The following is a 27,836-nucleotide window of genomic DNA, read 5'->3' on the forward strand; positions in this document are numbered from 1 at the left end:
ATGGAGTGTTACACTGCAGGAGGGGCGGTGAAGAGGGAGTGTCACATTGTGGGAGGGGCAGTGAGGATGGAGTGTTACACTGCAGGAGGGGCGGTGAAGAGGGAGTGTTACATTGTGGGAGGGGCAGTGAGGATGGAGTGTTACACTGCAGGAGGGGCGGTGAAGAGGGAGTGTTACACTGTGGGGGGGGTTGAGGAGGGAGCATCGCGCTGTTGGAGGGATTGTTACACTCTGGGAGGGGTAGAAAGATGGGAGTGTGACTGTTGGAAGGGCAGCAAGAAGGGAGCTCCACGCTGTGGGAGGGATGGTAAGAAGGGAGCACTGCACTGTGGGAGGGGCAATGAGGAGGGAGCACAGCACTGTGGGAGGGGTGATGAGGAGGGAGCACAGCACTGAGGGAGGGGTGATGAGGAGGGAGCACTACACTGTGGGAGGGTCAATAAGGAGGGAGCACAGCGCTGTGGGGGTGATGAGGAGGGAGCACTGCACTGTGGGAGGAGCAATGAGGGAGCACCGCACTGGGAGGGGCAATGAGGAGGGAGCACTGCACTGTGGGAGGGGTGATGAGGAGGGAACTGCACTGTGGGAGGGGCGATAAGGAGAGTGCACTGCACTGTGGGAGGGGTGATGAGGAGGGAGCACTGCACTGTGGGAGGGGTGATGAGGAGGGAGCACTGCACTGTGGGAGGAGCAATGAGGGAGCACCGCACTGGGAGGGGCAATGAGGAGGGAGCACAGCACTGAGGGAGGGGTGATGAGGAGGGAGCACTACACTGTGGGAGGGGCAATAAGGAGGGAGCACAGCGCTGTGGGGGTGATGAGGAGGGAGCACTGCACTGTGGGAGGAGCAATGAGGGAGCACCGCACTGGGAGGGGCAATGAGGAGGGAGCACTGCACTGTGGGAGGGGTGGTGAGGGAGAACTGCACTGTGGGAGGGGCGGTGAGGAGGGAGCATGGCACTGTGGGAGGGGTGGTGAGGAGGGAGCAATGCACTGTGGGATGGGTGGTGAGGAGGGAGCACTACACTGTGGGAGGGGCAATAAGGAGCACTGCACTGTGGGAGGGGTGGTGAGGAGGGAGCACTGCACTGTGGGAGGGGCGATGAGGAGGGAGCACTGCACTGTGGGAGGGGCGATGAGGAGGGAGCACTGCACTGTGGGAGGGGTGGTGAGGAGGGAGCACTGCACTGTGGGAGAGGTGGTGAGGAGGGAGCACCACTGTGGGAGGGGCAATGAGGAGGGAGCACTGCACTGTGGGAGGGGTGGTGAGGAGGGAGCACTGCACTGTGGGAGAGGTGGTGAGGAGGGAGCACTGCACTGTGGGAGGGGTGGTGAGGAGGGGAGACCTGCACTGTGGGAGGGGCAATGAGGAGGGAGCACTGCACTGTGGGAGGGGTGGTGAGGAGGGAACACTGCACTGTGGGAGGGGTGGTGAGGAGGGAGCACTGCACTGTGGGAGGGGTGGTGAGGAGGGAGCACTGCACTGTGGGAGAGGCGGTGAGGAGGGAGCACTGCACTGTGGGAGGGGTGGTGAGGAGGGAGCACTGCACTGTGGGAGGGGCGGTGAGGAGGGGAGACCTGATAGGGCTTCATACGATTTTACTTGTATTTATCAGGAGCGCTGCGTACGCAGGACCCTTAGTATTATCCAGGATCCCACCCGTCCATCCAGCATCCTCTCTGACTTTCTACCATCAGGCAGGAGACTCGGATGCATAAAGACAGGAACGGTCAGGATGGGAAACAGTTTCTTCCCCCAGGCCGTCAGGCTTCTGAACTCCCTGTCGCATCGCATTCGAAGTGTCACTGGTTAATCTGTTCTATACCTGACAATATTTAATTTATGCACTTTAGTAGATCACTTCTGTGTGATTCACCTGCAGATTTTATCTTTACCTTCATAAGTTATCGTGTGTTATGTGTGCTTTACATCCTGGTTTGGAGAAGCATCTTGTTTCCATATACATTATATATGCATTTATGTAGTTTAAAATGACGATAAACTTGACTTTAATTTAATTATTGCGATACAGTGTGAAATAGCCCTTTCTGGACTTCTGAATCACGCCGCAGAGTGATCCCCCAATTTAATTAGCCCAGTGACCAATTAACCTACCAACTGGAACGTCTTTGGATTGTGCTAGGGAACGGGAACACCCGGAGGAAACTCACGGGGAGAACGTACAAACTGCTTACAGGCAGCGGCGGGAATTGAACCCTGGTCGCCAGTACTCTTGAGCGTCATGCTAACCACTGCGCGACCGTGCTGCCCAGATTATGGGGGGGCGTAGACAGAGAGGATTGCCAGTATCTTTTTCCCAGGACCAAAATGCCCAATACCAGAGGGCATGAATTTAGGAGACGGTGCAGGAGATGTGCTAGCTAGAGAGAGCTAGATGTCTGGACTGGGGTGGTGATGGAGTCAGATAAAACAGAGGCACACGGCTGTGAGCTTAGCCCCCTCACTCTACTTGCTTTACACTTATGGCTGTAAGGCTAAGCACAGTTCCAATGCCATATTGAAATTTGCTGACGACAGCACTGTCATAGGCCAAATCAAAGGTGGTGACAACCTGTAACAGCCTCTCACTCAACGTCAGCAAGACCAAGGAGCTGATTATTGAGTTCAGGAGGGGGAAACCAGAGGTCCATGAGCCAGTCCTCATCGGGGGATCAGAGGCGGGGAGGGTCAGCAACTTTAAATTCCTTGGTCCTGTTACTTCGGAGGCCCTGTCCCGGGGCCAGCACATAAGTGCAATTATGAAGAAAGCAGCGCCTCTCCCTCCTTAGAGGTTTGCAAAGATTTGGCATGACATCTAAAACTTTGACAAATTTCTATAGGCAAACAAGGGAAAATGTGCAGTTGCTGGGAATCCATGTGTCACACACAAAATGCTGGAGGAATTCAATGAGCCAGGCGGCATCTGTGGAAAAAAGTACAGTCGACGTTTCGGCCCGCTTTAGCCTTGCCTGCTAAACTTCTATGGATGTGTGGTGGAGAGCATATTGACTGGTTACATCACAGCCTGGTGTGGAAAATCCTACAAAAAACCTGTGGATACAGTCCATTCCGTCACGGGGAAAGCCCTCCCCACCATTGAGCACATCTACATGAAATGCTGTTACAGGAAAGCAGCATCCATCGTCAGCGGTCCCCACCACCCAGGCCGTGCTCTCTTCTCATTGCCCACATCAGGAAGGAGGTACAGGAGCCTCAGGACTCGCAACACCAGGTTCAGGAACAGTTATCACCCCTCAACCATCAGGAAGGAGGTACAGGAGCCTCAGGTACCACACCACCAGGTTCAGGAACAGTTATCACCCCTCAACCATCAGGAAGGAGGTACAGGAGCCTCAGGTACCACACCACCAGGTTCAGGAACAGTTATCACCCCTCAACCATCAGGAAGGAGGTACAGGAGCCTCAGGTACCACACCACCAGGTTCAGGAACAGTTATCACCCCTCAACCATCAGGAAGGAGGTACAGGAGCCTCCGGACTCGCAACACCAGGTTCAGGAACAGTTATCACCCCTCAACCATCAGGAAGGAGGTACAGGAGCCTCAGGACTCGCACCACCAGGTTCAGGAACAGTTAATACCCCTCAACCATCAGGTAGAAGGTACAGGAGCCTCAGGTCCCACACCACCAGGTTCAGGAACAGTTATCACCCCTCAACCATCAGGAAGGAGGTACAGGAGCCTCAGGTACCACACCACCAGGTTCAGGAACAGTTATCACCCCTCAACCATCAGGAAGGAGGTACAGAAGCCTCAGGACTCGCAACACCAGGTTCAGGAACAGTTATCACCCCTCAACCATCAGGAAGGAGGTACAGGAGCCTCAGGACTCGCAACACCAGGTTCAGGAACAGTTATCACCCCTCAACCATCAGGAAGGAGGTACAGGAGCCTCCGGACTCGCAACACCAGGTTCAGGAACAGTTATCACCCCTCAACCATCAGGCTCCTGAACCAGAGGGAATAACTTCACTGAACTGTTCCCACTTTCAAGGATCTTCATGTTGCCGATATTTATTGCTTGCTTATTTATTATTTTTATTGTTTATTTCTTTTTGTATTTGCACAGTTTGTTGGTAGTCTGCGGTCTTTCATTGATTCTCATGCTTACTGGATTGATTAAGTGTGTCTGCGTGGAAATTAATTTAAGGGTTATATATGGTGACATAGATACTTTGAAAATAAATTTACTTTAAACTTTGAACTAGGGGTGTTTGAGAGGGTTCCAGACAGGCACGTGATTATGCTGCAAATAAAGAGATGTAAGATTATAAGATATAGGAGTTGAATTAAGCCATTTGGCCCATCAAGTCTGCTCCACCATTTCACCATGGCTGAATTATTTTTCCTCAGCCCCAGTCTTCTGCTTTCTCCCCGTATCCCTTCATGCCCTGACCAATCAAGAATCTATCAACCTCGGCCTTAAATATGCTCAATGACCTGGCCTCCACAGCCGCCTGTAGCAACGAGTTCCACAGATTCACCACCGTCCGGCATGTACTTTGATAATAAGTTTACTTTGAACTTTGACCTGCTGAGTTTTGCAGGGTGTATTGCAGGGTATATTCAGCCCTCTGCCTAAAGAAATAACTTCTCATCTCTGTTCTGAAAGGGCACCCATTCTATTCTGAAGCTGTGGCTTCTAGTCTTAGACTCCCCCACCACAGGAAACATCCTTTCCACACTTCCCATTTTATCGAGGCCTTTCGACATTGGATGGGTTTCAATGAGGTCACCCTTCACTCTCATGAATTCCAGTGAGCAGAGGCCCAGAGCCATCAAACGCGCCTCATATGACAAGCCTTTCAAACCCGGAATCATTTTCAGGAACCCTCTCCAATGTCAGCACAACCTTTCATGGGATCACGTTCAGGCCTTGTGTTCAGCACAGATGACGTGGGCTGTATTGTCCTATACTTGTTCTAAGGTCCAAAGAGGCATGTGATTGCTACGGACCAGAGCCCCCTCTCCCCCAGTATCATAATGGTGGGGACAGTTTTCTTATTTATTTAGAGATGCAGAGCGGAACAGCCCAGCGACCCACCGATTTCACCCCAGCCTAATCACAACTTACAAGGCCCAATTAGCCTACTAAGTGTTACGTCTTTGGACTGTGGGAGGAAACGGGAATACCCAGAGGAAACACATTGTGGTCACGGGACGGACGCACGGACTATGTCGGAATTGAACTCTAACGCCCCAAGCTGTGATAGTGTCGCGCTAACCGCCACACTAGCCTGGCGCCCCAAAATTGTCTCTGTTGGTGGTGGTGTTATTCTTCTGCCCCCTCCCACCCCCCGCTGTTTGAGAGCCTGAAGGTTACAAAAGGAACATTGCTTGGTTCTGTGAGGTAGGGGGCAAAGTGCACAGAGACACAAGGTCAGTAGTCAATCATTGGCTCTAGGTGGTCCGGCAGCCAAGGCTGGGAGAGTGTTTGCTTTAGCGTTTGCAGATAAAGAGCTCAGGCAGGGAACGGGGCTCGACCTCGGCTGCACAGACCTGAGCTCAAGTGACGTCGAGGAGCTTAAAGGAAGGCACGGGAGAGCTGGTGGTCTGCAGATGCCGGAAATCTGGAGGGACTCAGCGGATCTGGCAACATCTGTGGAAGGATTTCCCTCCGCAGACTCGGGGTGGCGCGGCCGCCCTGGTGGTCAGCACGACGCTTCACAGTACCAGCGACCCGGGTTCAATTCCCGCCGCTGCCTGTAAGGAGTCTGTACGTTCTCCCCGTGGCTTTCCTCCCACAGTCCAAAGACCCACCAGTCGGTCAGCTAATTGGTTATTGTAAATTGTCCCATGATTAGGCTATGGTTAAACTGGGGAATCGGTGTGTCTCGAAGGGCCTATTCCACTCAGCCAGCTCCATCATGGAGGACACCCTCAGAAGGAGGTGCCTCAAGAAGGCGGCATCCACTCACTCAATGAGTTCCAAACAATTTGGTTCCCTCTGCCATCGGATTTCTGAATGGTCCAGGAACCCACAAACTCCACCTCGGCTGCCTGGAGTATGGTCCGGTCTGGTGCGGCAATTCGAACGGGCGGGAATTTGAGAAGCCGCAGAGAGCTACGGACTCAGCCCCACTATTGGTAGTAACTGCAGGAGGTGCTGCCTTGAGGAGGAGGCAACGTCCATCAAAGGTCCCATAAAAAATGCACAAACTCCTCACAGGCAGCGGTGGGAATTGAACCCAGATTGCCAGTGCTCTGAGCCATTGTGCTAACCACTATGCTACTGTCAAGTTAGCTTTACATTGCACCCCTGTGTAAGTGTACCTGTGCACATAACAATAAACTTGACTCTGATTGGCTCTACCTCTGTCTGCCACCCACAATGGTAGATTTTGCGGCCCCTCTGAACCATGATGCATTACATCACATCAGTGTGAAGTTAGGGCTCTTCGGAAGATTGTTTGTCCCTTTCCGCGCATCGGGCGGCAACCTTGCTGTTTCTTTAGCAATTTTGTCTGTTTTTTATGAGGCTGAGTTGCCCACTTGACGCTCAACCCAGCACGGATGGAAAACGTGTAAAGGGCTGGCCGGATTCGAATTCGGAACCACTCGCCTCGCAGTCCGGTGCGGATGCCACTTCACCACTGTTTGGAAGATAGATTAGCTGTATTTGTCACATAGTGACAAGGCATCGCTTGTGTCAATGTCCAACACGGTCAGAGAGGATGTGATGGAGGCAGCCCGCAAGTGTCGCCACGCCTCCAGCGTCAGCATAGCGTGCCCAACACCTACTAACCCACACCCGTACATCTTTGAAATGTGGGAGGAAATTAGAGAACCCAGAGGCTTTTTATAAATGACCTGGATGAGGAAGTGGAGGGATGGGTTAGTAAGTTTGCTGATGACACAAAGGTTGGGGGTGTTGTGGATAGTCTGGAGGGTTCTCAGAGTTTACAGCGGGACATCGATAGGTTGCAGAACTGGTAGCAACATAGAAACATAGAAAATAGGTGCAGGAGTAGGCCATTCGGCCCTTCGAGCCTGCACCGCCATTCAGTATGATCATGGCTGATCATCCAACTCAGAACCCTGTACCTGCTTTCTCTCCATACCCCCTGATCCCTTTAGCCACAAGGGCCACATCTAACTTCCTCTTAAATATAGCCAATGAACCGGCCTCAACTGTTTCCTGTGGCAGAGAATTCCACAGATTCACCACTCTCTGTGTGAAGAAGTTTTTCCTCATCTCGGTCCTAAAAGGCTTCCCCTTTATCCTTAAACTGTGACCGCTCGTTCTGGACTTCCCCAACATCAGAAACAATCTTCCTGCATCTAGCCTGTCCAATCCCTTTAGTATTTTATACGTTTCAATAAGATCCCCCCTCAATCTTCTAAATTCCAGTGAGTATGAACCTAGTCGATCCAGTCTTTCTTCATATGAAAGTCCTGCCATCCCAGGAATCAATCTGGTGAACCTTCTCTGTACTCCCTCTATGGCAAGAATGTCTTTCCTCAGATTAGGGGACCAAAACTGAACACAATATTCTAGGTGCGGTCACACCAAGGCTTTGTACAACTGCTGTAGAACCTCCCTGCTCCTGTACTCAAATCCTTTTGCTATGAATGCCAACATACCATTTGCCTTTTTCACCGCCTGCTGTACCTGCATGCCTTCCCTCAATGACTGGTGTACAATGACACCCAGGTCTTGTTGCATCTCCCCTTTTCCTGATCGGCCACCATTCAGATAATAATCTGCTTCCCTGTTCTTGCAACCAAAGTGAATAACCTCACATTTGTCCACATTAAATTGCATCTGCCATGAATTTGCCCACTCACCTAACCTATCCAAGTCACCCTGCATCCTCTTAGCATCCTCCTCACAGCTAGCACCGCCACCCAGCTTCGTGTCATCTGCAAACTTGGAGATGCTGCATTTAATTCCATCATCTAAATCATTAATATATATTGTAAACAACTGGGGTCCCAGCACTGAGCCTTGCGGTACCCCACTAGTCACTGCCTGCCATTCTGAAAAGGTCCCATTTACTCCCACTCTTTGCTTCCTGTCTGCCAACCAATTCTCTATCCACATCAATACCATACCCCCAATACTGTGTGCTTTAAGTTTGCACACTAATCTCCTGTGTGGTACCTTGTCAAAAGCCTTTTGAAAATCTAAATATACCACATCCACTGCCTCTCCCCTATCCACTCTACTAGTTACATCTTCAAAAAATTCTATAAGATTCGTCAGACATGATTTTCCTTTCACAAATCCATGCTGACTTTGATGATTTCACCTCTTTCCAAATGTGCAGTTATCACATCTTTGATAACCGACTCTAGCACTTTCCCCACCACCGATGTCAGACTAACCGGTCTATAATTCCCCGGTTTCTCTCTCCCTCCTTTTTTAAAAAGTGGGGTTACATTAGCCACCCTCCAATCCTCAGGAACTAATCCAGAATCTAAGGAGTTTTGAAAAATTATCACTAGTGCATCCACTATTTCCTGGGCTACTTCCTTAACCACTCTGGGATGCAGACCATCTGGCCCTGGGGATTTATCTGCCTTTAATCCCTTCAATTTACCTAACACCACTTCCCTACTAACATGTATTTCCCTCAGTTCCTCCATCTCACTAGACCATCGGTCCCTTACTATTTCCGGAAGATTATTTATGTCGTCCTTAGTGAAGACAGAACCAAAGTAGTTATTCAATTGGTCTGCCATGTCTTTGTTTCCTATGATCAATTCACCTGTTTTTGACTGTAAAGGACCTACATTTGTCTTGACCAATCTTTTTCTTTTCACGTATCTATAAAAGCTTTTACAGTCAGTTTTTATGTTCCCTGCCAGCTTTCTCTCATAATCTTTTTTCCCTTTCCTAATTAAGCCCTTTGTCCTCCTCTGCTGGTCTCTGAATTTCTCCCAGTCCTCAGGTGTGCCACTTTTTTTTGCTAATTTATATGTTTTTTCTTTGGACTTGATACTATCCCTAATTTCCCTTGTCAGCCACGGGTGCACTACCTTCCCTGGTTTATTCTTTTGCCAAACTGATGAACAATTGTTGTAGTTCATCCATGCAATCTTTTAATGCTTGCCATTGCATATCCATCGTCAACCCTTTAAATATCATTTGCCAGTCTATCTTAGCTAATTCACGTCTCATACCTTCAAAGTTACCCTTCTTTAAGTTCAGAAACTTTGTTTCTGAATTAACTATGTCACTCTCCATCTTAATGAAGAATTCCACCATATTATGGTCACTCTTACCCAAGGGGCCTCGCACGACAAGATTGCTAACTAACCCTTCCTCATTGCTCAATACCCAATCTAGAATGGCCTGCTCTCTAGTTGGTTCCTCGACATGTTGGTTCAGAAAACCATCCCGCATACATTCCAAGAAATCCTCTTCCTCAGCACCCTTACCAATTTGGTTCACCCAATCTATATGTAGATTGAAGTCACCCATTATAACTACTGTTCCTTTATTGCACGCATTTCTAATTTCCTGTTTAATGCCATCCCCAACCTCACTACTACTGTACACAACTCCCACCAGCGTTTTCTGCCCCTTAGTGTTATGCAGCTCTACCCATATCGATTCCATATTCTCCAGGCTAATGTCCTTCCTTTCTATTGCATTAATCTCCTCTCTAACCAGTAATGCTACCCCACCTCCTTTTCTTTCCTGTCTATCCCTCCTGAATATTGAATATCCCTGGATGTTGAGCTCCCATCCTTGGTCACCCTGGAGCCATGTCTCTGTGATCCCAACTATATCATATTCATTAATAACTATCTGCACATTCAATTCATCCACCTTGTTACGAATGCTCCTCACATTGACACACAAAGCCTTCAGGCTTGTTTTTACAACACTCTTAGCCCTTATACAATTATGTTGAAAAGTGACCCTTTTTGTTTTTGCCCTGGATTTGCCTGTCTGCCACTTTTCACTTTACTACTTTTTGCTTCTACCCTCATTTTACACCCCTCTGTCTCTCTGCACTTGTTCCCATGCCCCCCCCCCCCGCCACATTAGTTTAAAGCCTCCTGAACAGCAGTAGCAAACGCTCCCCCGACATTGGTTCCGGTCCAGCCCAGGTCTGAGAAGTGGCAGATTCAGTTCAAACCAGATAAGTGTGAGGTGGTTCATTTCGGTAGGTCAAATTTGAAGACAGAATATGGCGGCATGGGGGATCTGCAAGGTATTGGGGTCCATGTCCATAGGACACTGAAAGCTGTTGCACAGGTTAACAGCGTTAACAGATGGCATATGGGGTGTTGGCTTTCATCAACCATGGGACTGAGTTCAAGAGCTGTGAGGTAATGTTACAGCTATGTATGACCTGAGTTCGACCACACTGGGAGTAGTGTGTTCAATTCTGGTCACCTCTCTACAGGAAGGATGTGGGTACTACAGAGAGAGATAGGCTGGATGGCCGAATTCTGATCCTATGTCTTAAGGTGTTATGTTTAGTGTTAGGAGATGTGGTTACGCTTCAGGTGGGGGGTGTTGGCTAGTGTTGGCAATAAATCTTGGTGGTTGCGGAGCCTTTGAACAGCAGAACAGATGAAGGCCGAATGGCCTGTCCCTGTTTTGTAAATGTTTGCAATAAAAAAAGGATTTGCATGCATTAAAAGTCGTTTTACTCTCTCGTAAAGTCCTTAAAGTCCTTTTGATTTTGATTTATACAAAGGATTAATATTAATTTTCATCAGTTCTTTGACAAGATTACAGTTATCTACAAAGCACCTACATACATGCGGATAAGAGTCTATTTTTCTTTGGTGCACAGTCTATATCGAGCTCAGAACCGGTCGGGAGCACAGAGACTGGTAGGCAGGCGGCTCACTGGCTACGGGCATGAGGTCCAGTCCAGTTTTGGAGAACATGGAGTTCACGGAGATGTCGGTGGTCATCGAGGGTCCGTAGCTGGAGAACTCTACCATCTGCTCGTAGGGCTTCACGTCCACCCTGCTGGCCTGCTGCTCTGCTGACATGAGGTTGGTGATTGAGAAAGGGTGGTTCAAGGGGAACTGAGGGTCAGGCTTGAGGTAGACCTCAGAGGAGAGCTGGGAGAGGAATGAGGGCTGGGAGGACACCAAGGAAGCCGACTTGGTGTCCAGGGGGCTCTCCTGACTCGGGATGCCGGGGCTGGCCTCTGGAGATGCCTTGCCCAACTGCTGGTAGAGGGGCCTCCCCTGGTTCCTCCCCTGTTCCGAGCCGGGCGATCCGACGGAAGAGTCTGTGTCCCCGCCCGCCGCCGGCGACGCGTCCCTCGGCCCCGAGCCCTCCGGCGCGGGGGTCACGCCGTCCTTCCGCCGGGCGGCCGCCGCCTCGCTCCGCCGCTCGCACTTGAACCGCTTCTGCCTCCTGAGGTAGCAGCCGTTCTCAAACATGTTGCCCGAGTCCGGGTGGAGGGCCCAGTAGGAGCCTTTCCCCGGCTTCTCTGGCGACCGGGGCATCTTGATGAAGCAGTCGTTGAAGGACAGGGAATGGCGGATGGAGTTCTGCCAACGCTGCTGGTTCTGCCGGTAGTAAGGGAAGAAGTCCATGATCCACTGGTAGATCTCGTTGAGCGTCAGCATCTTCTGCGAGGATTGCTGGATGGCCATGGTGATGAGGGAGATGTAGGAATACGGAGGCTTGGCGTGCGTGTAGTTCCGCCTGAAGCTCTTGCTGTCCCCCGCAAACTCCAGACTGCCCCGCCTGAGTGCTGGGCCGATGACGGGGTTGACGCTGCAGTAGGAAGCAATCTGGCTCATGGCGCTGGGTTGGGCTCCGACCTGATCCATTGGAGAACCCATCGAGCTCTCCAGCCCGGTGACCTCCGAGGCCGCACTGGTCACGGCTCCGGCGCCAGCCCCCATACCCGGCAGCAGGTGGTGGCGGCTCATCACCCCGGGGTTGATGTAGGACACGTTGAGGGTGCCAGGGTGCCTCGCCTCCTCCTCATAAGGGCTCAGGTTGATCCCCAGGTTCATGTTGTTCATCGGCTGGTAAACCTGGCACAGAGCAGAAAGCAATGGTTAGGAGCCGAAATTTACGCCCAGTGGCGAAAGGACAGGATTGAAGATTGGCCTCGTTTGTCACGCGTACAACGAAACACACGGTGAAATGTGCAGTTTGCGTCAGTGGCCAAACGTGGCCCAAGGATGTGCTGAGGGGCAGCCACACTTACAGTGCCAAAGTAGAGCACCCACGGCTCACTCACCCTAACCAGTATGTCTTTGGGACATGAGGGGAAGCCCAAGCACCCATCAGGCAGACCTTTCAGCCCAATAAGTCCGTGCTGGTCCATCTTTCAGTTTATTTATTTACAGCACTGTAACGGAGGGGGTGGGAAAGAAGAGGGGGACAGTGAGTCAGGAGTGAAGGAGAGGAGAAGAGAGAGGGGGGAGAGGGAGAGAAGAAGGGGACGGGGCAGAGAGAGGAAAAATAAACTGACAGAGAGGAGGGGGAGAGAAAGGGGATAAAGAGTGGGGAAGAGAGAGGGACGTGAAGGGGAAGGGAGAGAGAAAAGAGGAGATGGAGAGAAGAATGGGACGGAGGAGCAGGGAGAGAGGAGAAAGGGGGCAGAGAGAGAGAGTGAGGGGAGAAAAAGGATGGAAGAAAGAGGGGAAGGGATGAAGAAAGAGATGGAGAGGGAGCGAAGGTAGCAGAGAGAGGGATGTGAAGGAGAGAGGGAGAGGGGCAGAGTGACCGTGAGAGAGGAGGGGGCAGAGAGAGAGAGAGTGGGGGGAGAAAAAGGGGATGGAAGAGAGAGGGGAAGGGGTGAAGGGTGGGAGAGGGAGAGAGGGGAAAGAGAGGGGGGGGAGTGGGGCAAGAAAGAGGGGGAGAGGGAGAGAAGGGATAAAGAGAGTGCAGTAGAGAGAGGGAAAAAGGGGCAGAGAGGGGGAGAGAGGCATGGAAGCGAGACAGTGAGCTGGAGAGAAAGAGAGAGGAGGAGGAGGGTGGGAATGAGGGAGAGAGGGTGGAGAAAAAAGAAAGGGGAAGGGAGAGCATGAGAGAGGGGATAGAAAGAGGGAGGGAAGGAGAGGTGGAAAGGCTTTGGATGGAATCATAGAACTCGGACCCTGGCAGCTCACGGTGCTGGAGCGATGGGAATCAGTGGGGATGGTTGTGGTGGTGGGGAGTCGTAGGTCAGAAAGGGAATTGGAAGAAAGTTCTCAGGTGGCTGGGTGACCTTGAGAACGTTCTGGGGCTGCAGACCTTCTTATCCCAGGCAGTTTTACCTAATTTACTGATGCCCTCACCTCAATACAGGGAGGGAGGCATGAAGTGAGATATTTGTGAGGGGGGCGGGGGGGGGGGGGGTTTGAAGTGTGCCGGTAGGAAGAAGGGTTGGGGGGGGGGGGTGACGGCCGTGGCTTTGCACCACACCTTCAGCCGGTCGAAATCTGGGTCAGGGATCATCACACTGACCCAGGAGAGGAGACTGGAATGCAACAGGACACCCAGTGAGGAATTCCAACGATGCAAGGATTCAAAGTACATTTACTATCAAAGTACGCATAAACTACATACAAGGTTTGTCTCCTTAAAGGCAGCCACAAAACAAGGGACCCAAAAGAACCCAGATTTTTAAAATAGCACCAACACCCAATGCACAGAGAAAAAGAAAAAAAAACACAAATCATGCAAACAATAGAAGCGAGCAACAGGATTCCGAACCAAATTGAGCAGCTGGAGTAGGCCAGATGGAAGAGAGGCATTTCACTCAACGTGCTGCCGTAACTCTTTGTAAATTCTCACCAGCCCCACACCCCCACTCTCACTCTCTTCCCCCGCATCTCAAGCCGGTAAGTGTAACATACACGTCGCTTGGCAATAACTTCACTGGGCTTTGATCTATCTGGATGGTGGTAAAGCAAAACCTTTTCACTGTGCAGATGACAGACCGATTACAGTTCCAATGCGAGGAGTTACGGTCCTATAGGCTACGGGGCGAAGGCAGGAGAATGGGGTTGAGAGGGACAATAAGTCAGCCATGGTCCAAGTCTGCTCTTATGCCTCATGGACAGTGAGGTGTACCTAAAAGATTGGCCTCTGAGTCTCTGTAAACTCCCTTGAAATTCATTTTCTTGCAGGCGATTACCAGAAAATAGAAAGTGCAAGAGAATTTGTGGAAAAACTCTACATAAACAACGACTGACAAACAACCAGTGCACAGAAAGAGAAAACTGTACAGGTAAATCCAAATCAGGTTTATTAGCACCGGCATGTGACGTGAAATTTGTGAACTTAGCAGCAGCAGTTCAATGCAATACGTAATATAGCAGTGAAAATAATAATAAATAAAATAAAAATAATAAATCAACAAGTAAATCAATTATGTATATTGAATTGTTTGGGGAAAAAACATGCAAAAACATATATACTGTATATTAAATAAAAAGTGAGGTAGTGTCCAAAGATTCACTGTCCATTTAGGAATGGGATGGCAGAGGGGAAGAAGCTGTTCCTGAATCATTGAGTGTGTGTCTTCAGGCTCCTGTACCTCCTCCCTGATGACAGAGGGGAAGAAGCTGTTCCTGAATCGCTGAGTGTGTGCCTTCTGGCCCCTGTACCTCCTCCCTGATGGCAGAGGGGAAGAAGCTGTTCCTGAATCACTGAATGTGTGCCTTCAGGCTTCTATACCTCCGACCTGAGGGTAACAGTGAGAAAAGGGCATGCCCTGGGTGCTGGAGGTCCTTAATAATGGACACTGCCTTTCTGAGACACTGCTCCCTGAAGATGTCCTGGGTACTTTGTAGGCTAGTGCCCAAGATGGAGCTGACTAAATTTACAACCTTCTGCAGCTTCTTTCGGTCCTGTGCAGTAGCCCCTCCATACCAGACAGTGATGCAGTGATGACAGAAGACTCTCCATGGTACAACTATAGAAGCTTTTGAGAGAAATTGCAGATGGAGTTTAAAATGGGCTAGCGTGAGTGTGGTCATTGACTTATTTATTTTGAGCTACAGCGCAGTAATAGCTTGTCCAGGCCAACGAGCCCACCCAGAGCAGAATCAGGTTTAATATCACCTGCACGTGTCATGAAATTTGTTGTTGCCTTTTTTGAGGCACCTCTCCTCGAAGATGTCCTGGATGTCTGGTGCACAAGATGGAACTGACTGAGTTTACAACTCTGCAGCTTACTTCAACCCTGTGCAGTAACCACCCCTCCCCATACCAGACGGTGATGCACGCAGTCAGAACGCTCTCCACAGCACATCTGTAGAAATTTGCAAGTGTCTTTGGTGACATACCAACTCTCCCCAAACTCCTAATGAAATGCAGCTGTTGTTCTGCCTTCTTTGTAACTGCATCAATATGTTGGGCCCAGGATAGATCCTCAGAGATGCCAACACCCAGGAACTTGAAACTGCTCACCTTTTCCAGATCCCTCTGTGAGGGCTGGTGCATGTTCCTTCGTCTTACCCTTCCTGAAGTCCACATTCAGTTCAGTCCCCAACCACCTACTCCCATGTGACCAATTAACCCGCCGACCTTGGCTTTTCTCTTTGGAGACTTTGATAGAGCTGTACAAGATGATAAGAGGCATAGGCTGAGTGGAAAGTCAGAGTTTTTTTCCCTAGAGCAGATCTGTCTAATATGAGGGAGTCAGTTACTACCTTATAATCATCACTCACCTCAACACTGAATCGATTCTACAATCAATGGACACTTTCAAGGACTCCACAGCTCAGGCTCTCAGTGTCAATTATAACAGAATCAATGAACGGCTGCCCGATTAAGGCCATTCAGATTGCAGAAGACAAATGCAACAAGAAGAAACAGTAATCATAAATAAATATCGAGGACATGAGATGAAGAGTCCTTGAAAGTGAATACATTGTTTGTGGGAACGTTTCAATGATGGGGCAAGTGAAGTTTGGTTCAAGAGCCTGATGGTTAAGGGGTAGTAACTGTTCCTGAACCTGGTGGTGCAAGTCCCGAGGATTTTGTACCTTCCTGATGACAGCACTGAGAAGAGAGCATGGGTGGTGGGGTAAAGATAGTTGATGTGATGGTAAAGAAGGCCTATGGTGTGCTTGGCTTTTTTTTAGTTAATGTATTGAGTTCAAGAGTCAGAAGGTTATGTTGCAGCCTTATAAAACCCTGGTTAGGACATGTCTGGGATATTTTATTCGGTTCTGGCCTCCCCAGTGCAGGAAGGATGTGGAGGTTCACCACGATGCTGCCTGGATTAGAGAGTATGAGCTCTGAGGAGAGGTACGACAAACTTTGGTTGTTTTCCCTGGAGCGGCGGAGGTGGAGGGGAGACGTGACGGAAGTCGATAAAAGTGGAGAGAAATGGATTGAGTCGACAGCCAGTATCTTTACCCCAGGGTCAAAATGTCTGATACTAGAGGGCATGTATTCAAGGGGAGAGGGGGCAGGTTCAAAGGAGATGTGTGGGGCAAGATTTTTACACAGAGAGCAGCAGGTACCTGCTACACACTGCCAGGGGGCTGGGGGAGGCAGATGCAATAGAGGCATTAAAGAGATTCTTATGCAGACGCAGGAATACACCAGGAATGGAGAGGGTCCAGAGGAGGTTCACGAGAATGGCCCTGGGAACAAAAGGGTTAATGTATGAGGAGCGATTGATGGCTCTGGGCCTGTGGTTGTGGAGTTTGGAAGAATGAGGAGGGATCTCACTGAAACCTATCAAATATTGAAAGACCTAGATTGAGTGGACGTTTAATGGGGAGAGTCGGGGACCAGAGGGCACAGCCTCAGGATACAAAGACCAGAGAATGGGGAGGAATTTCTTTAGCCAGAGATAGGTGAATATGTAGAATTTATTGCCACACCTACTGTGGTGGCCAAGTCATTGGGCGTATTTAAGGCGGAGGTTGATAGGTTCTTGATTAGTCTGGGTGACAAATGTAGATACGGAAGAAGGCAGGAGAATGAGGTAATAAGGGAGGGACGAGGGATAATAAGTCAGCCATGATGGAGTGAGAGCAGACATGAGGGGCTGAATGGCCTAATCCTGCTCCTATGTCTTATGAGCCTTATGTGCAGGCAGAAGGGATTAGTGCAATCAGTTAGCTTGGGATGATATCATGTGCCAGTGGGCTGATTCCTGTGCTACATTTCCAATATCCCATTGTCATTTCTGAGATCTTGCTGTGCGCCAGTTGATACGAATTTCCTCCATTAAGCGCACGGATCATTCCTGGAGTGGGTCTGGATGGAATCCTGTTTCCCCGGTGCCCCGTCCAAAACGCGCAGTCCGACCGACCGGCTCCTCTCCTTCTCGGCTCGTCCTCTGTAAATTGTCTTCAGAGCTCCTTGGGCTCTTAGTGTCACTGTTTTTGTGTAAACAGGGAAGTGCCTTCCTCCGAGACATGTCGGAGGCCACCCAGCAAGCGTCCTCCCGCCCCTTCCATTGTTTTCTTTGAACTCTTCAACTCTAGGTATTAAACTTTAAAAAGACTCTGACAGGTAGGGCCATCAGGTCGGGCAGGGATAAGTGCACAGCAGGGTTGAGACTGCGCTCCTTTGAATCTGAATTGGAATCAGGTTTAATATCACCGGCATGTCGTGAAATTTGTTATCTTTGCAGCAACAGTACAATGATAGTATAGAAAAAAATGAATTACAGTAAGTATATGTATATTGTTAAATTAAATAAGGACAGAAATTAAAAAGTAGTGAAGTAGTGTTCATGGGTTCAACGTCCATTCAGAAATTGGATGGCAGAGGGGAAGAAGCTGTTCGTGAACCGTTGAGTGTGTGTCTTCAGGCTCCTGTACCTCCTCCCTGATGGCAGAGGGGAAGAAGCTGTTCCTGAATCGTTGAGTGTGTGTCTTCAGGCTCCTGTACCTCCTCCCTGATGGCAGAGGGGAAGAAGCTGTTCCTGAATCACTGAGTGTGTGTCTTCAGGCTCCTGTACCTCCTCCCTGATGGCAGAGGGGAAGAAGCTGTTCCTGAATCGTTGAGTGTGTGTCTTCAGGCTCCTGTACCTCCTCCCTGATGGCAGAGGGGAAGAAGCTGTTCCTGAATCGTTGAGTGTGTGTCTTCAGTCTCCTGTACCTCCTCCCTGACGGCAGAGGGGAAGAAGCTGTTCCTGAATCGCTGAGTGTGTGTCTTCATGCTCCTGTACCTCCTCCCTGATGGCAGAGGGGAAGAAGCTGTTCCTGAATCGTTGAGTGTGTGCCTTCAGGCTCCTGTACCTCCTCCCTGATGGTAGCAATGAGAAGAGGGCACGTCCTGGGTGGTGGGGATCCTTAATGATGGATGCCGCCTTTTTGAGGCATTGAACCTTGAAGATGTCCTGGATACTGCGGAGGCTATTGTCCATGATGGAGCTGACTGAGTTTACAATTCTCTGCAGCTGATTTCAATTCCCCCCCCCCACCCATCAATACCAGATGGTGATTCACCCAGTTAAAATGCTCTCCAAGGTACAACTGTAGAAACTTGCAACTGTGTTTGGTGACGAACCAAATTTCCTCAAACTCCTAATGAAATACAGCTGCTGTTGTGCCTTCATTGTAGCCGCCTCCCTCAATATGTTGCCCCCAGGATAGATCCCGAGAGATACTGGTATTGAAACTCAGGAACTTGAAATTGCTCACTCTCTCCACTTCTGATCCCTCTATGAGGACTGGTGTGTGTTCCCTCATCTTACCCTTTCTGAAGTCCACAATCAGCTCTTTGACTCCCCAACCCTGGGAAAAATGCATGCACATTCACACTATTCCCTTCGTTGTACGCAGACCTCTCAATCTCATACATGCCATTGCATCAAGTCTCTGTTCAGCCTCCCTGCATAACTCAGTCCCTCGAATCCTGGCAGCATCCTTATAACTGTACCCGTGCACTCTTACATTCCTGGGCATTCAAATTGATGTACCATGATACATCTGATCAAGATAGTTTCAACTAGAGCATGGTACAACCAGTCAAGACACTTTCAACCAGACCAAGGTACAACCATTCAAGACAGTTTCAATCAGATCAAGGTACAACCATTCAAGACAGTTTCAATCAGATCAAGGTACAACCATTCAAGACAGTTTCAATCAGATCAAGGTACAACCATTCAAGACAGTTTCAATCAGATCAAGGTACAACCATTCAAGACAGTTTCAATCAGATCAAGGTACAACCATTCAAGACAGTTTCAATCAGATCATGATACAACCAGTCAAGACAGTTTTAATCTGATCATGATACACTGGTCAAGATAGTTTCAACAGTGCATCTGTAGAAGTTTGTGGCAAGCGAAAAAGCTCCTTATCCTTTGACAGAGGTTATCTTTCCAAAGTGTTTGAAGGACTTTGAGAGACAGTATTAGTTCACTCAGGTATCCACTGACCCTTTCTACGTCTCTTTGGTGACAATGATGACCCTCGAAGACTCCCACTGCTCCAGAGGATTTGTCCCAGAACCAACACGTGTCATCACAAAGAAGGCCTGACAGCACCTCTACTTTCTTAAATGTGTGCTTGTTCGTTCATTATATGACATAGGCAATCATGGTCTTTCCATTTCTACAGAAGAGGTTTGCCAATGCCTTTACAAGACGGTTGACCCCCCCAGCCATTATCAATACTCTTCAGAGATTGTCTGCCTGACATCAGTGGTCGCATAACCAGCACTTGCGTTACACCTTGCCCAAGGGTGACCTGCAGGCTAGCGGAGGGAAGGAGCACCTCACACCTCCTTTGGTAGAGACGTATCTCCATCCCTCCAAAAACTTTTGACTAACTTCTGTAAATGCATAGCGGGAGAATATCCTAACTGGTTGCATCACTTCGGTATGGAAACACGAACGCCCAGGGACAGGAAAGTCTACAGAAATTGGTGGATACAGCCCAGTCCATCTCAGGCAGAACCCTCACGCCATTGAGGAGGGCTGTCACAAGAAAGCGGCATCCATCACCATCCAGGCCATGCTCTCTTCTCGCTATGATCATCAGGCAGAAGTGCAGGAGCCTTAGGTCCCACACCAGCAGGCTCAGCCATTACCCTACAACCATCAGGCTTCCGAACCAGCATGGATTACTTCACCCACCACAGCTCTAAACTGTTTCTACGACCTACAGAAACACTTTCAAGGACTCCTTGCGTGGTCTCAGTGTTCTTTTTAGCATCTGCACAGGTTGTGTTCTTTCGCACATAGGTTATGTATCTGCATTCATTAATTTATGTATAATTTTTTATAAATTTTGTAGTATTTTGCTATTTTTCTGTATGAAAATGAATCTCAAGGTAGCGTATGGTAACATAGTCATACTTAAAACTTTACTTTGATTATGACTGTGAAAGTTCTCCACCTCTCTCTCCTTTCACGCCGTTTAAAAAACAATTTACCTTTTGCTCGCTAACCCTAATGCCCCACACAGTCCTTCCGGGTAAGGCAACACTTCACCTGTGAACCTGCTGGGGTCGACTGTTGTGTCCAGTGCTCCCAATGCAGCCTCCTCTATATTGGTGAATCGCGTTGCAAATTGGAGGGACTGCTCCACCCGCAAAAGAACTGGAACTTCCCGGTGGCCAAACGTTTTAATTCCCATTCCTGTTCCGACACATCAGTCCATTTGGCCTCCTCCTGTGCCGAGCTGAGGCCAACACCTTATATTTTGCCTGGAATATATCCAATATTCCTTCCTCTATTCCCCACTCCGTCCTTTTGCCTCTTCTCACCTGCCTATGCTCCTTCCGCCAGAAAAAGCAGGATCTCCTGGTGGCCATTTTAATTCTACTTCCCATTCCCATTCCAACATGTCACTCCTGCCTCCTATACTGCCACAATGAAGCCACACTTAGGTTAGACAGAACCTTGTGTTCTGTCTGGGTAGCTTCCAACCAGGTGGGATGAACGTCAATTTGTCACACTTTCAGTAACTGCCCTCCCCCTTCACCATTCCCGTTTCCCTCTCTCGTTACCCGTCCCATACCACTCTCTTTCTTCCACAGTCTTCTGTCCTCTCCTATCGGACTCCCCCTCCTCCAGCCCTGTATTTCTTTCACCAATCAACTTCCCAGCTCTTTACGTCACCCCTCCCCATCCCCCTGTTTCGCCTATCACCCACCACATTATAGTTCTTCCTCCCCTCCCCCCACTTCTCATTTCCCCCCCACTCCTGATGAAGGGTCTGGAAACATTGACTCTGTACTCATTCCTCCAGCGTTTTTTGTGTGTTGCCCACGTTTCCTACACCTGCAAATTTTCTCATCTTTGTGATATTGAAGAGGCCTGGATGGACATAGAGAGGAGTCTAGGAACTGAGGGCACAGCCTCAGAATAAAGAGACGTCCCTTCAGAACAGAGAGACGAGGAGGAATTTCTTCAGGCGGGGGTGGTGGATTTGTGGAATTCATTGCCACAGAAAGCCGTGTGGGCCAAATCATTGGGTGTATTGATAAATTCTTGATTGGCAGGGAGTTAAGGGTTACAGGGAGAATGGGCTGGGATAAGAAAAAGAATCAGCCATTGTCAAAGACTTTGACATTAATTAGTAATTTAATTAGCTTAGCACGTCATAGTTGGCCGAAGGACCTGTTCTTGTGCTGTTCTGTTCCGTGTTCTGTGCTTGCGGAGTTCTCTGGGACATTCGGAGTTGAGGAAGGTGGCGGGGGGGAGGGGATGGAAGGCCCAAGGTTACTACCCAGTGATAACTGGCTGGAGCTCTGATAAGATCGCTTTGCTAAATTGAATGCAAATAGGGTCTATTTTCCCAGCACCACCCCCACCCCCACAATCCCTGCCAGTTAATCTCCTGAAATCACTGACTCATACCCAGATGCATTTTGCAAACTCACAAGCATGATCTCGGGCACAACATCGCCCGGGTTGGAGCGTTTTGGTGTCAAAGCAAGACTGGGTTTGTTCTCCCTGGAGGAGCAGGGGAGGCTAGGAGGGGATGTGACTGTGGTATATAAAATTATATAGATAAGGCAGTCTGCAGGAATCTTTACCCCAGATCAGAGGCAGGAAATAAAGATTTTTTTAAATTTATTGAGCTATTGTGCAGGCCTTCAAGTCCTGGCGCCTACAATTTAACCCTGGCCTAATCACAGGACAATTTACAATAACCAATTAACCTACCAACCAGTATGTCTTTGGACTGTGGGAGCAAACCCACGGCATTACAGGAGAACGTACAAACTCTTTCCAGGCATTATTATTATTATTATTATTATTATAATCTCTTTCCAGAGATTATTAACTGTATTTGTCATCGAAACGACTCATTTCACTGAACGTTTTGATGTACATGTGACAAATAAAGTCCACGTTTAAAATATTTAAAAGAAACTCAAGATCATGAACATAACTCAAAAGGCAGCGCCTAAGGGAGGCAGTGTCCATCGTGGAGGACCCTCACCACCCAGGACACACCCTCCTCTCCTTGCTACCATCAAGGAGGAGGTACAGGAGCCTGAAGGCACAGCACGTTCGATGTTATAGGACAGGGCGTATGCGGTAGCGTAATGGTTAGCGTGACGGTTTACAGTGCAGGTGACCCGGGTTCGATTCCCACCGCTGCCTGTGATGAGTTTGTACGTTCTGGTGACCTCGTGGGCTTCCTCCGGGTGCTCTGGTTTCCTCTCACAGTCCACTGACACACTACTTGGTAATTGGTCATTGTAAATTGTCCCTTGATTAGGCTAGGCTAGGGTTAAATTGGGGATTTGCTGGGCGGCGGGACTCAAAGGGCCTGTTCCATGCTGCCTACCTCCATATCCCTCCATTCTCTGTATATTCCTGTGCCTATGTAACTTACTTACAGATTGTTACCCCGCTGGTGGTAATGAAGATCCTCCATGCTCAGGGCTTCATCGTGTCAGTAGCTTCCTCTCGGTTTTCACCACCGTCAGTCGTACAAGTCCCGGGTGGAGACTCAGATACCATCACACTCAGTTTCCGTAACAATGTTGTTTGGCCAATTTTGTTAGCCCTGAGCTGAACCCCTGAACCTGATAGCACCAGTGGACCACCCTTAGTTTGACCTCTACCCTTTGACCCTGTTTGCCTTGGGTGACCCGGCCAAGAGCCGAAGCATAAAGCCATGACTCCAACATGGCTCTGTGGGTCATTGAGCTTCCAAACCCAACCACAAGGCTGTGGTCCTCTTGGAGGATACCTACGTAGGACCCTGATCATGTCATATCTGCCTACAGCACCACCCCTAGCAGCACATTCCAGGCACCCACTACTCAAAGCTAACCATATCTCACCATATACAACCCTGAGATTCATTTTCTCATGGGCATAGTAAGTTTAGAGAGTAATAACTGTAATAGAATCAATGAAAGACCACCCAACTGGGCATTCAGCCAGGCTGCAGAAGACTGTGCAAATGCAAAAATAACAATGATAATAATAAATAAATAAGCAAAAATATCGAGAACATGAGATGAGGAGTCTTTGAAAGTGAGTCCATTGGTTGTGGGGACATTTCAATGATGGGGCAAGTGAAGTCATCCCCTCTGGTTCATGAGCCTGATAGTCACTGTTCCTGAACCTAGTGTTGAGGCTTCTGTCCCTTCTTCCAGATGGCAGCAGTGAGATATCCTAGACGGTGGGGGTCCCTGATGACGGCTGCTGCTTTCCTGCAACAGTGTTTCATGTAGATTTGCTCAATACTTGGGAGGGCTTTACCCATGATGGACTGTTTGCGCATAAACAAAACTTGCCCCACACATCTCCTTTAAACTTCTCCCTCTCACTTTAAATGCATGCTTCCCCCCCCCCCCCCCCCCCGATATTAGACATTTCGACCTTGGAGGGAAAAAAAAGATACTGGCTATCTATCTAAGCCTCTCACAGTCTTCTATCAGACCTTCCTTCGGTTTTTGCCGCTCCAAAGAAAACAACTCAAGTTTGTCCGACCTCTCCTCATAACACATGCCCTCTAATTCAGGCTAGCTGGCCGGTGGTGCAGTGACATCAGAACTGGACTTTCGGGCGAACGGTCCTGGATTCGATTCTGACTGGCTCCTTGCACACTTTCTGCACTAGCTAGCAGCTCAGCTTCAAGAACAAACAGAGAAAAATGCTCAAGAAATGGCGAGGTTTTCCACCCAGTGCACCGCAAGGCGTGGAGAGGAGCAATTTAATCCAGGTAGCATCCCGGTGAAGCTCTTCGAACATGAAACACAGCACAGTACAGGTCCCTCGATCTACGATGCTGTGCTGACCTTTTAACCTATTCTAAGATCAATCTACCGCTTCCCTCCATTTTTCTATCATCGATGTGCTTATCTATGAGTTTCTTAAATGCCCCTAATGTACCTGCCACTATCACCCAACCAAGCAGCAGGTTCCACGCACCTACCACTCTCTGTGTAACTAACTTACCTCTGACATCCCCCCCCCCCATACTTTCCTCCAATCACCTTAAAATTCTGGCCCTTTGCATTAGCCATTCCACCCCGGGAGAATGTCCCTGGCTCATCATCTTATGCATATCTATCATCTCCTCCTCCTTCACTCCAGGGAGAAAAGCCCCAGCCCGCTCAACCGTTTCTCATCAGGAGTGCTCTCTAGTCCAGACTGCATCCTGGTAAATCTCCTCGGCATCCTCCATAAAGCTTCCAGATCCTTCCAGGGTCCTGGAGGAACGTTGTTTCATTCTTACTGTCTACTGTACCAGCAGTTCTGGTTGAGATGATGCCAAAAGCGACTTAATTTGATAATGAGGCGACCAGGACTGAACACAATACTCCAAGTGTGGTCTGACTAGAGTTTCATAGGGCAGCAACATTACCTCACAGTTCTTGAACGCTATCATCCAACCAATGAATGCCGACATACCATACGGCTTCTGCAAAAAGCCTCCATATTCCTCCTACAATTGGGCAACCTGAACTGAACGCAATAGAACATAAAGACTACAGCGCCAGAATTCTGGTCAACAATGCTGTGTCAAACCAGCTACGAAGTAAATCAGAAGCCCCCAAATACTAATCCTCTTCCCTACTCCATATCCATATCCCTCCATCTTCCTCACATCCATGTGCCTATCCAAACAAAAAAAAATCCTGTTAATGAGAGAGATCAAAGGAGAATGGCCAGACTGGTTCAGGCTGACAAGTAACTCAAATAACCACGCTTTATTTGATAAATAATCAAATAAACAACACTTCACACCTAGAAGTGGATGGGCTACAGCAGCAGAAGACCATGCCAGGTTTCACTCCTCTACCTAACAAAGTAGCCACTTGGGGCATAATGGTCTCATCTGCCAAACTTATACCCTGTAGCTGAACATGAAAATAAAGCTGGATTTCAACAAGGCCCACTTATTCTGCATCAAAGCGGATCCCAATGCCCCTCAAAAGTTATATTGACTGCCCTGTTGTACATACTATTTTTTTTTACAATTTACTATAAATTACACATTGCAAATTTCGACGGAGACGTAACATAAAGATTTTTACTGCTCGTGTAGGTGAAGGATGTAAGAAATAAAGTCAATTCAATTCAAAGCTGAAAACCTGGTTCTGCGATTAGCTTATCTCACACAAAATGCTAGAGGAACTTAGCAGGTCAGAAGAGTACTTCTAATTCTGGCTTGTGCCCCCTTTCCAGTCCTAATGAAGGGTCTCAGAATGAAACATCGACTCCTTATTCCTTTCAGCTTTAGTATCACCGGCATAGGTATGTCATGAAACATAGTTTGGCGGCAGAAGTCCATTGCAATACATAACTTCAATAAACTATAAATTACAATAAGAAATACTGTACACATATTTATGAAAAAATAAATAAGTAGTGCAAAAAGAGAGGAAAAAGTAGTGAGGTACTTGTTCAATGTCACGAGTTCAATGTCCATTCAGAAATCTGATGGTGGAGGGGAAGAAGCTGTTCCTAAAATGCTGAGTGTGTGCCTTCAGGCTCCTGTATCTCCTTCTTGATAGTAGCAATGAGAAGAGGGCATGTCCTGCATGATGGATCCTTAATGATAAATGCTGAATATTTTTTTGAGGCATCGCCTTTCGAAGATGTCCTCAATGGTGGGGAGGCTGGCGCGCATGATGGAGCTGTGTTGGTTATTGGTGCAAACCACGCATTTCAGACAAAGGTGACAGTGATACAGTGATACAAATCCCAGTACCACCACTTGTAATCAGCCAGTGGAGGAATCACGAAGGAACACAGAGCCCTCTGTGAACACTGGAGACTGCTGGACAGAAAGGACAGGTTACTCTGGCATGGCGCTGAACAGACCTCCGAGAGGACCGCAGCTTTCTTGTCTGGCTTGGAGGCTTGTGTGCCTCAATGAGCCATGCTGGCTGGAGTCAGGACTCTGTTGCTCCTGGAAGGGTCACCCATGCCAAACAGGTCAAAGGGTAGAGGTCAGACTAAGAGTGGTCCACCGGTCCTCCAGGTTTGAGGATTCAGCTCAGGGCCGACAACCCTAACTGGTCAAACAAAACTGTTACAGAAGCAGCAGTGAAAGTTCTTTCTACATCTGAGTGCAACGGTATTCCTGAGTCTCCACTCAGGACGTGCATGCCCGAGCTACACACACGATTAAGGAAATCCTGAACATCGCCAGAGATGGAGGACCTTCATGCTGCCCCAAACTCCAGCAGCACTGAATAGGATGTAAAGAGTCCATAATTCTGATTAAACTGATTAAAGACACAGGAGCAGAATTAGGACAACTGGCCCAACGCATCTGCTCTGCCACTCCAAAATGGCTGACTGATTATCCTTCTCAACCCCATTCTGCTGTTCCTCCCTTTGACGCCCTGACTAATCAAGAACCTATCAACCTCCACGTTAAATGCACCCAGTGACTTGGCCTCCACAGCCATTTGTGGCAATGAATTCCACAGATTCACCACCCTCTGGCTAAAGAAAATGCCCCTCATCTCTGTTCTAAGGGGACATCCCTCTATCGTAAGGCTGTGCCCTCTGGTCCTAGACTTCCCCCACTATAGCACACAATCTCTCCATGACCACTCAGAGTTCAAAGTTGAAAGTACATCTATTATCAAACTACATACATGTACAACCCTGAGATTCATTTTCTCGCAGGCATTCACAGAAAGTACAAAGAAACAGGAAAAAAAACAATAAATATCAGGAACATGAGATGAAGTGTCCTTGAAAGTGAGTCCACAGGCTGTGGGTACAGTGCAGTGTCAGGGCGAGTGAAGTTATCCCCTCTGGTTCAAGACCCTGATGGTCGAGGGGTAATAACTGTCTTTGAGCCTGGTGGTGTGGGTCCTGAGGCTCCTGTACCTCCTTCCTGAGGGCAGCTGAGAGAAGAGAGCACAGCCTGGGTGGTGCTGGTCTTGCAAATGAATTTAAATGAGATTCTCCCCCCCCCCCCCCCATTCTTCTAAACTCCAGTGAGTACAGGCCTGGAGCCATCAAACGCCCCTCATATATTAACCCTTTCATTCCCTGGTGGATGTTCCCCACATCCTTAAGATAAGGTGCCTGAGGCTGCTCACAGTGCCACTTGGAGAGGTCAGAATAAGCAGGGTCAGAGATAACACGATTAAAAACTTGTACCGGGTGAAAGGCTGGTAAGGAAGGTGCCACTGGGAGCTGAGCAGTGGGGCCACGGGGAACTGCTGGCCACGTCCTCCTCCCATGACGCATTGTGAATCTACAGCCGACCCACCCACTGAGAGCACTCAGGTAGCCATGAGATCATAGAGTATCGAATTACAGCACAGTACCAGCCCGTTGGCCCACAGCCTTTTAACCTGCCCCAAGATCAAGCTCTCCTGCTTAGCCCTCCATTTTTCTGTCATCCATCTGCCTACCTAAGAGCCACTTGAATTTCCCTAATGTATCTGCCTCCACCACCGCCCCAGCAACACGTTCCACTCTCTCTCCACTCACTACAGAACCATAGAACACGACAGCACAGTACAGGCC

At 48.9% G+C, this 27,836-nt stretch overlaps 1 protein-coding gene across 1 annotated transcript; it reads right to left on the reverse strand.

The window, feature by feature from the left end:
* Positions 1-10,740: 10,740 nt before the first annotated feature.
* Positions 10,741-27,535, reverse strand: LOC132383671 (forkhead box protein A2-like). Its single transcript, XM_059954862.1, has 2 exons — positions 27,465-27,535; positions 10,741-11,988 (listed from the first exon to the last, which is right to left on the reverse strand). The coding sequence occupies exon 2, from the start codon at positions 11,974-11,976 to the stop codon at positions 10,780-10,782; it is 1,197 nt and encodes a 398-aa protein (XP_059810845.1). The 5' UTR covers positions 11,977-11,988; positions 27,465-27,535; the 3' UTR covers positions 10,741-10,779.
* Between the last annotated feature and the right edge of the window lie 301 nt (positions 27,536-27,836).

This window comes from Hypanus sabinus, chromosome 31 (genome assembly GCF_030144855.1).
Source record: "Hypanus sabinus isolate sHypSab1 chromosome 31, sHypSab1.hap1, whole genome shotgun sequence".
NCBI classification, from domain to species: domain Eukaryota; kingdom Metazoa; phylum Chordata; class Chondrichthyes; order Myliobatiformes; family Dasyatidae; genus Hypanus; species Hypanus sabinus.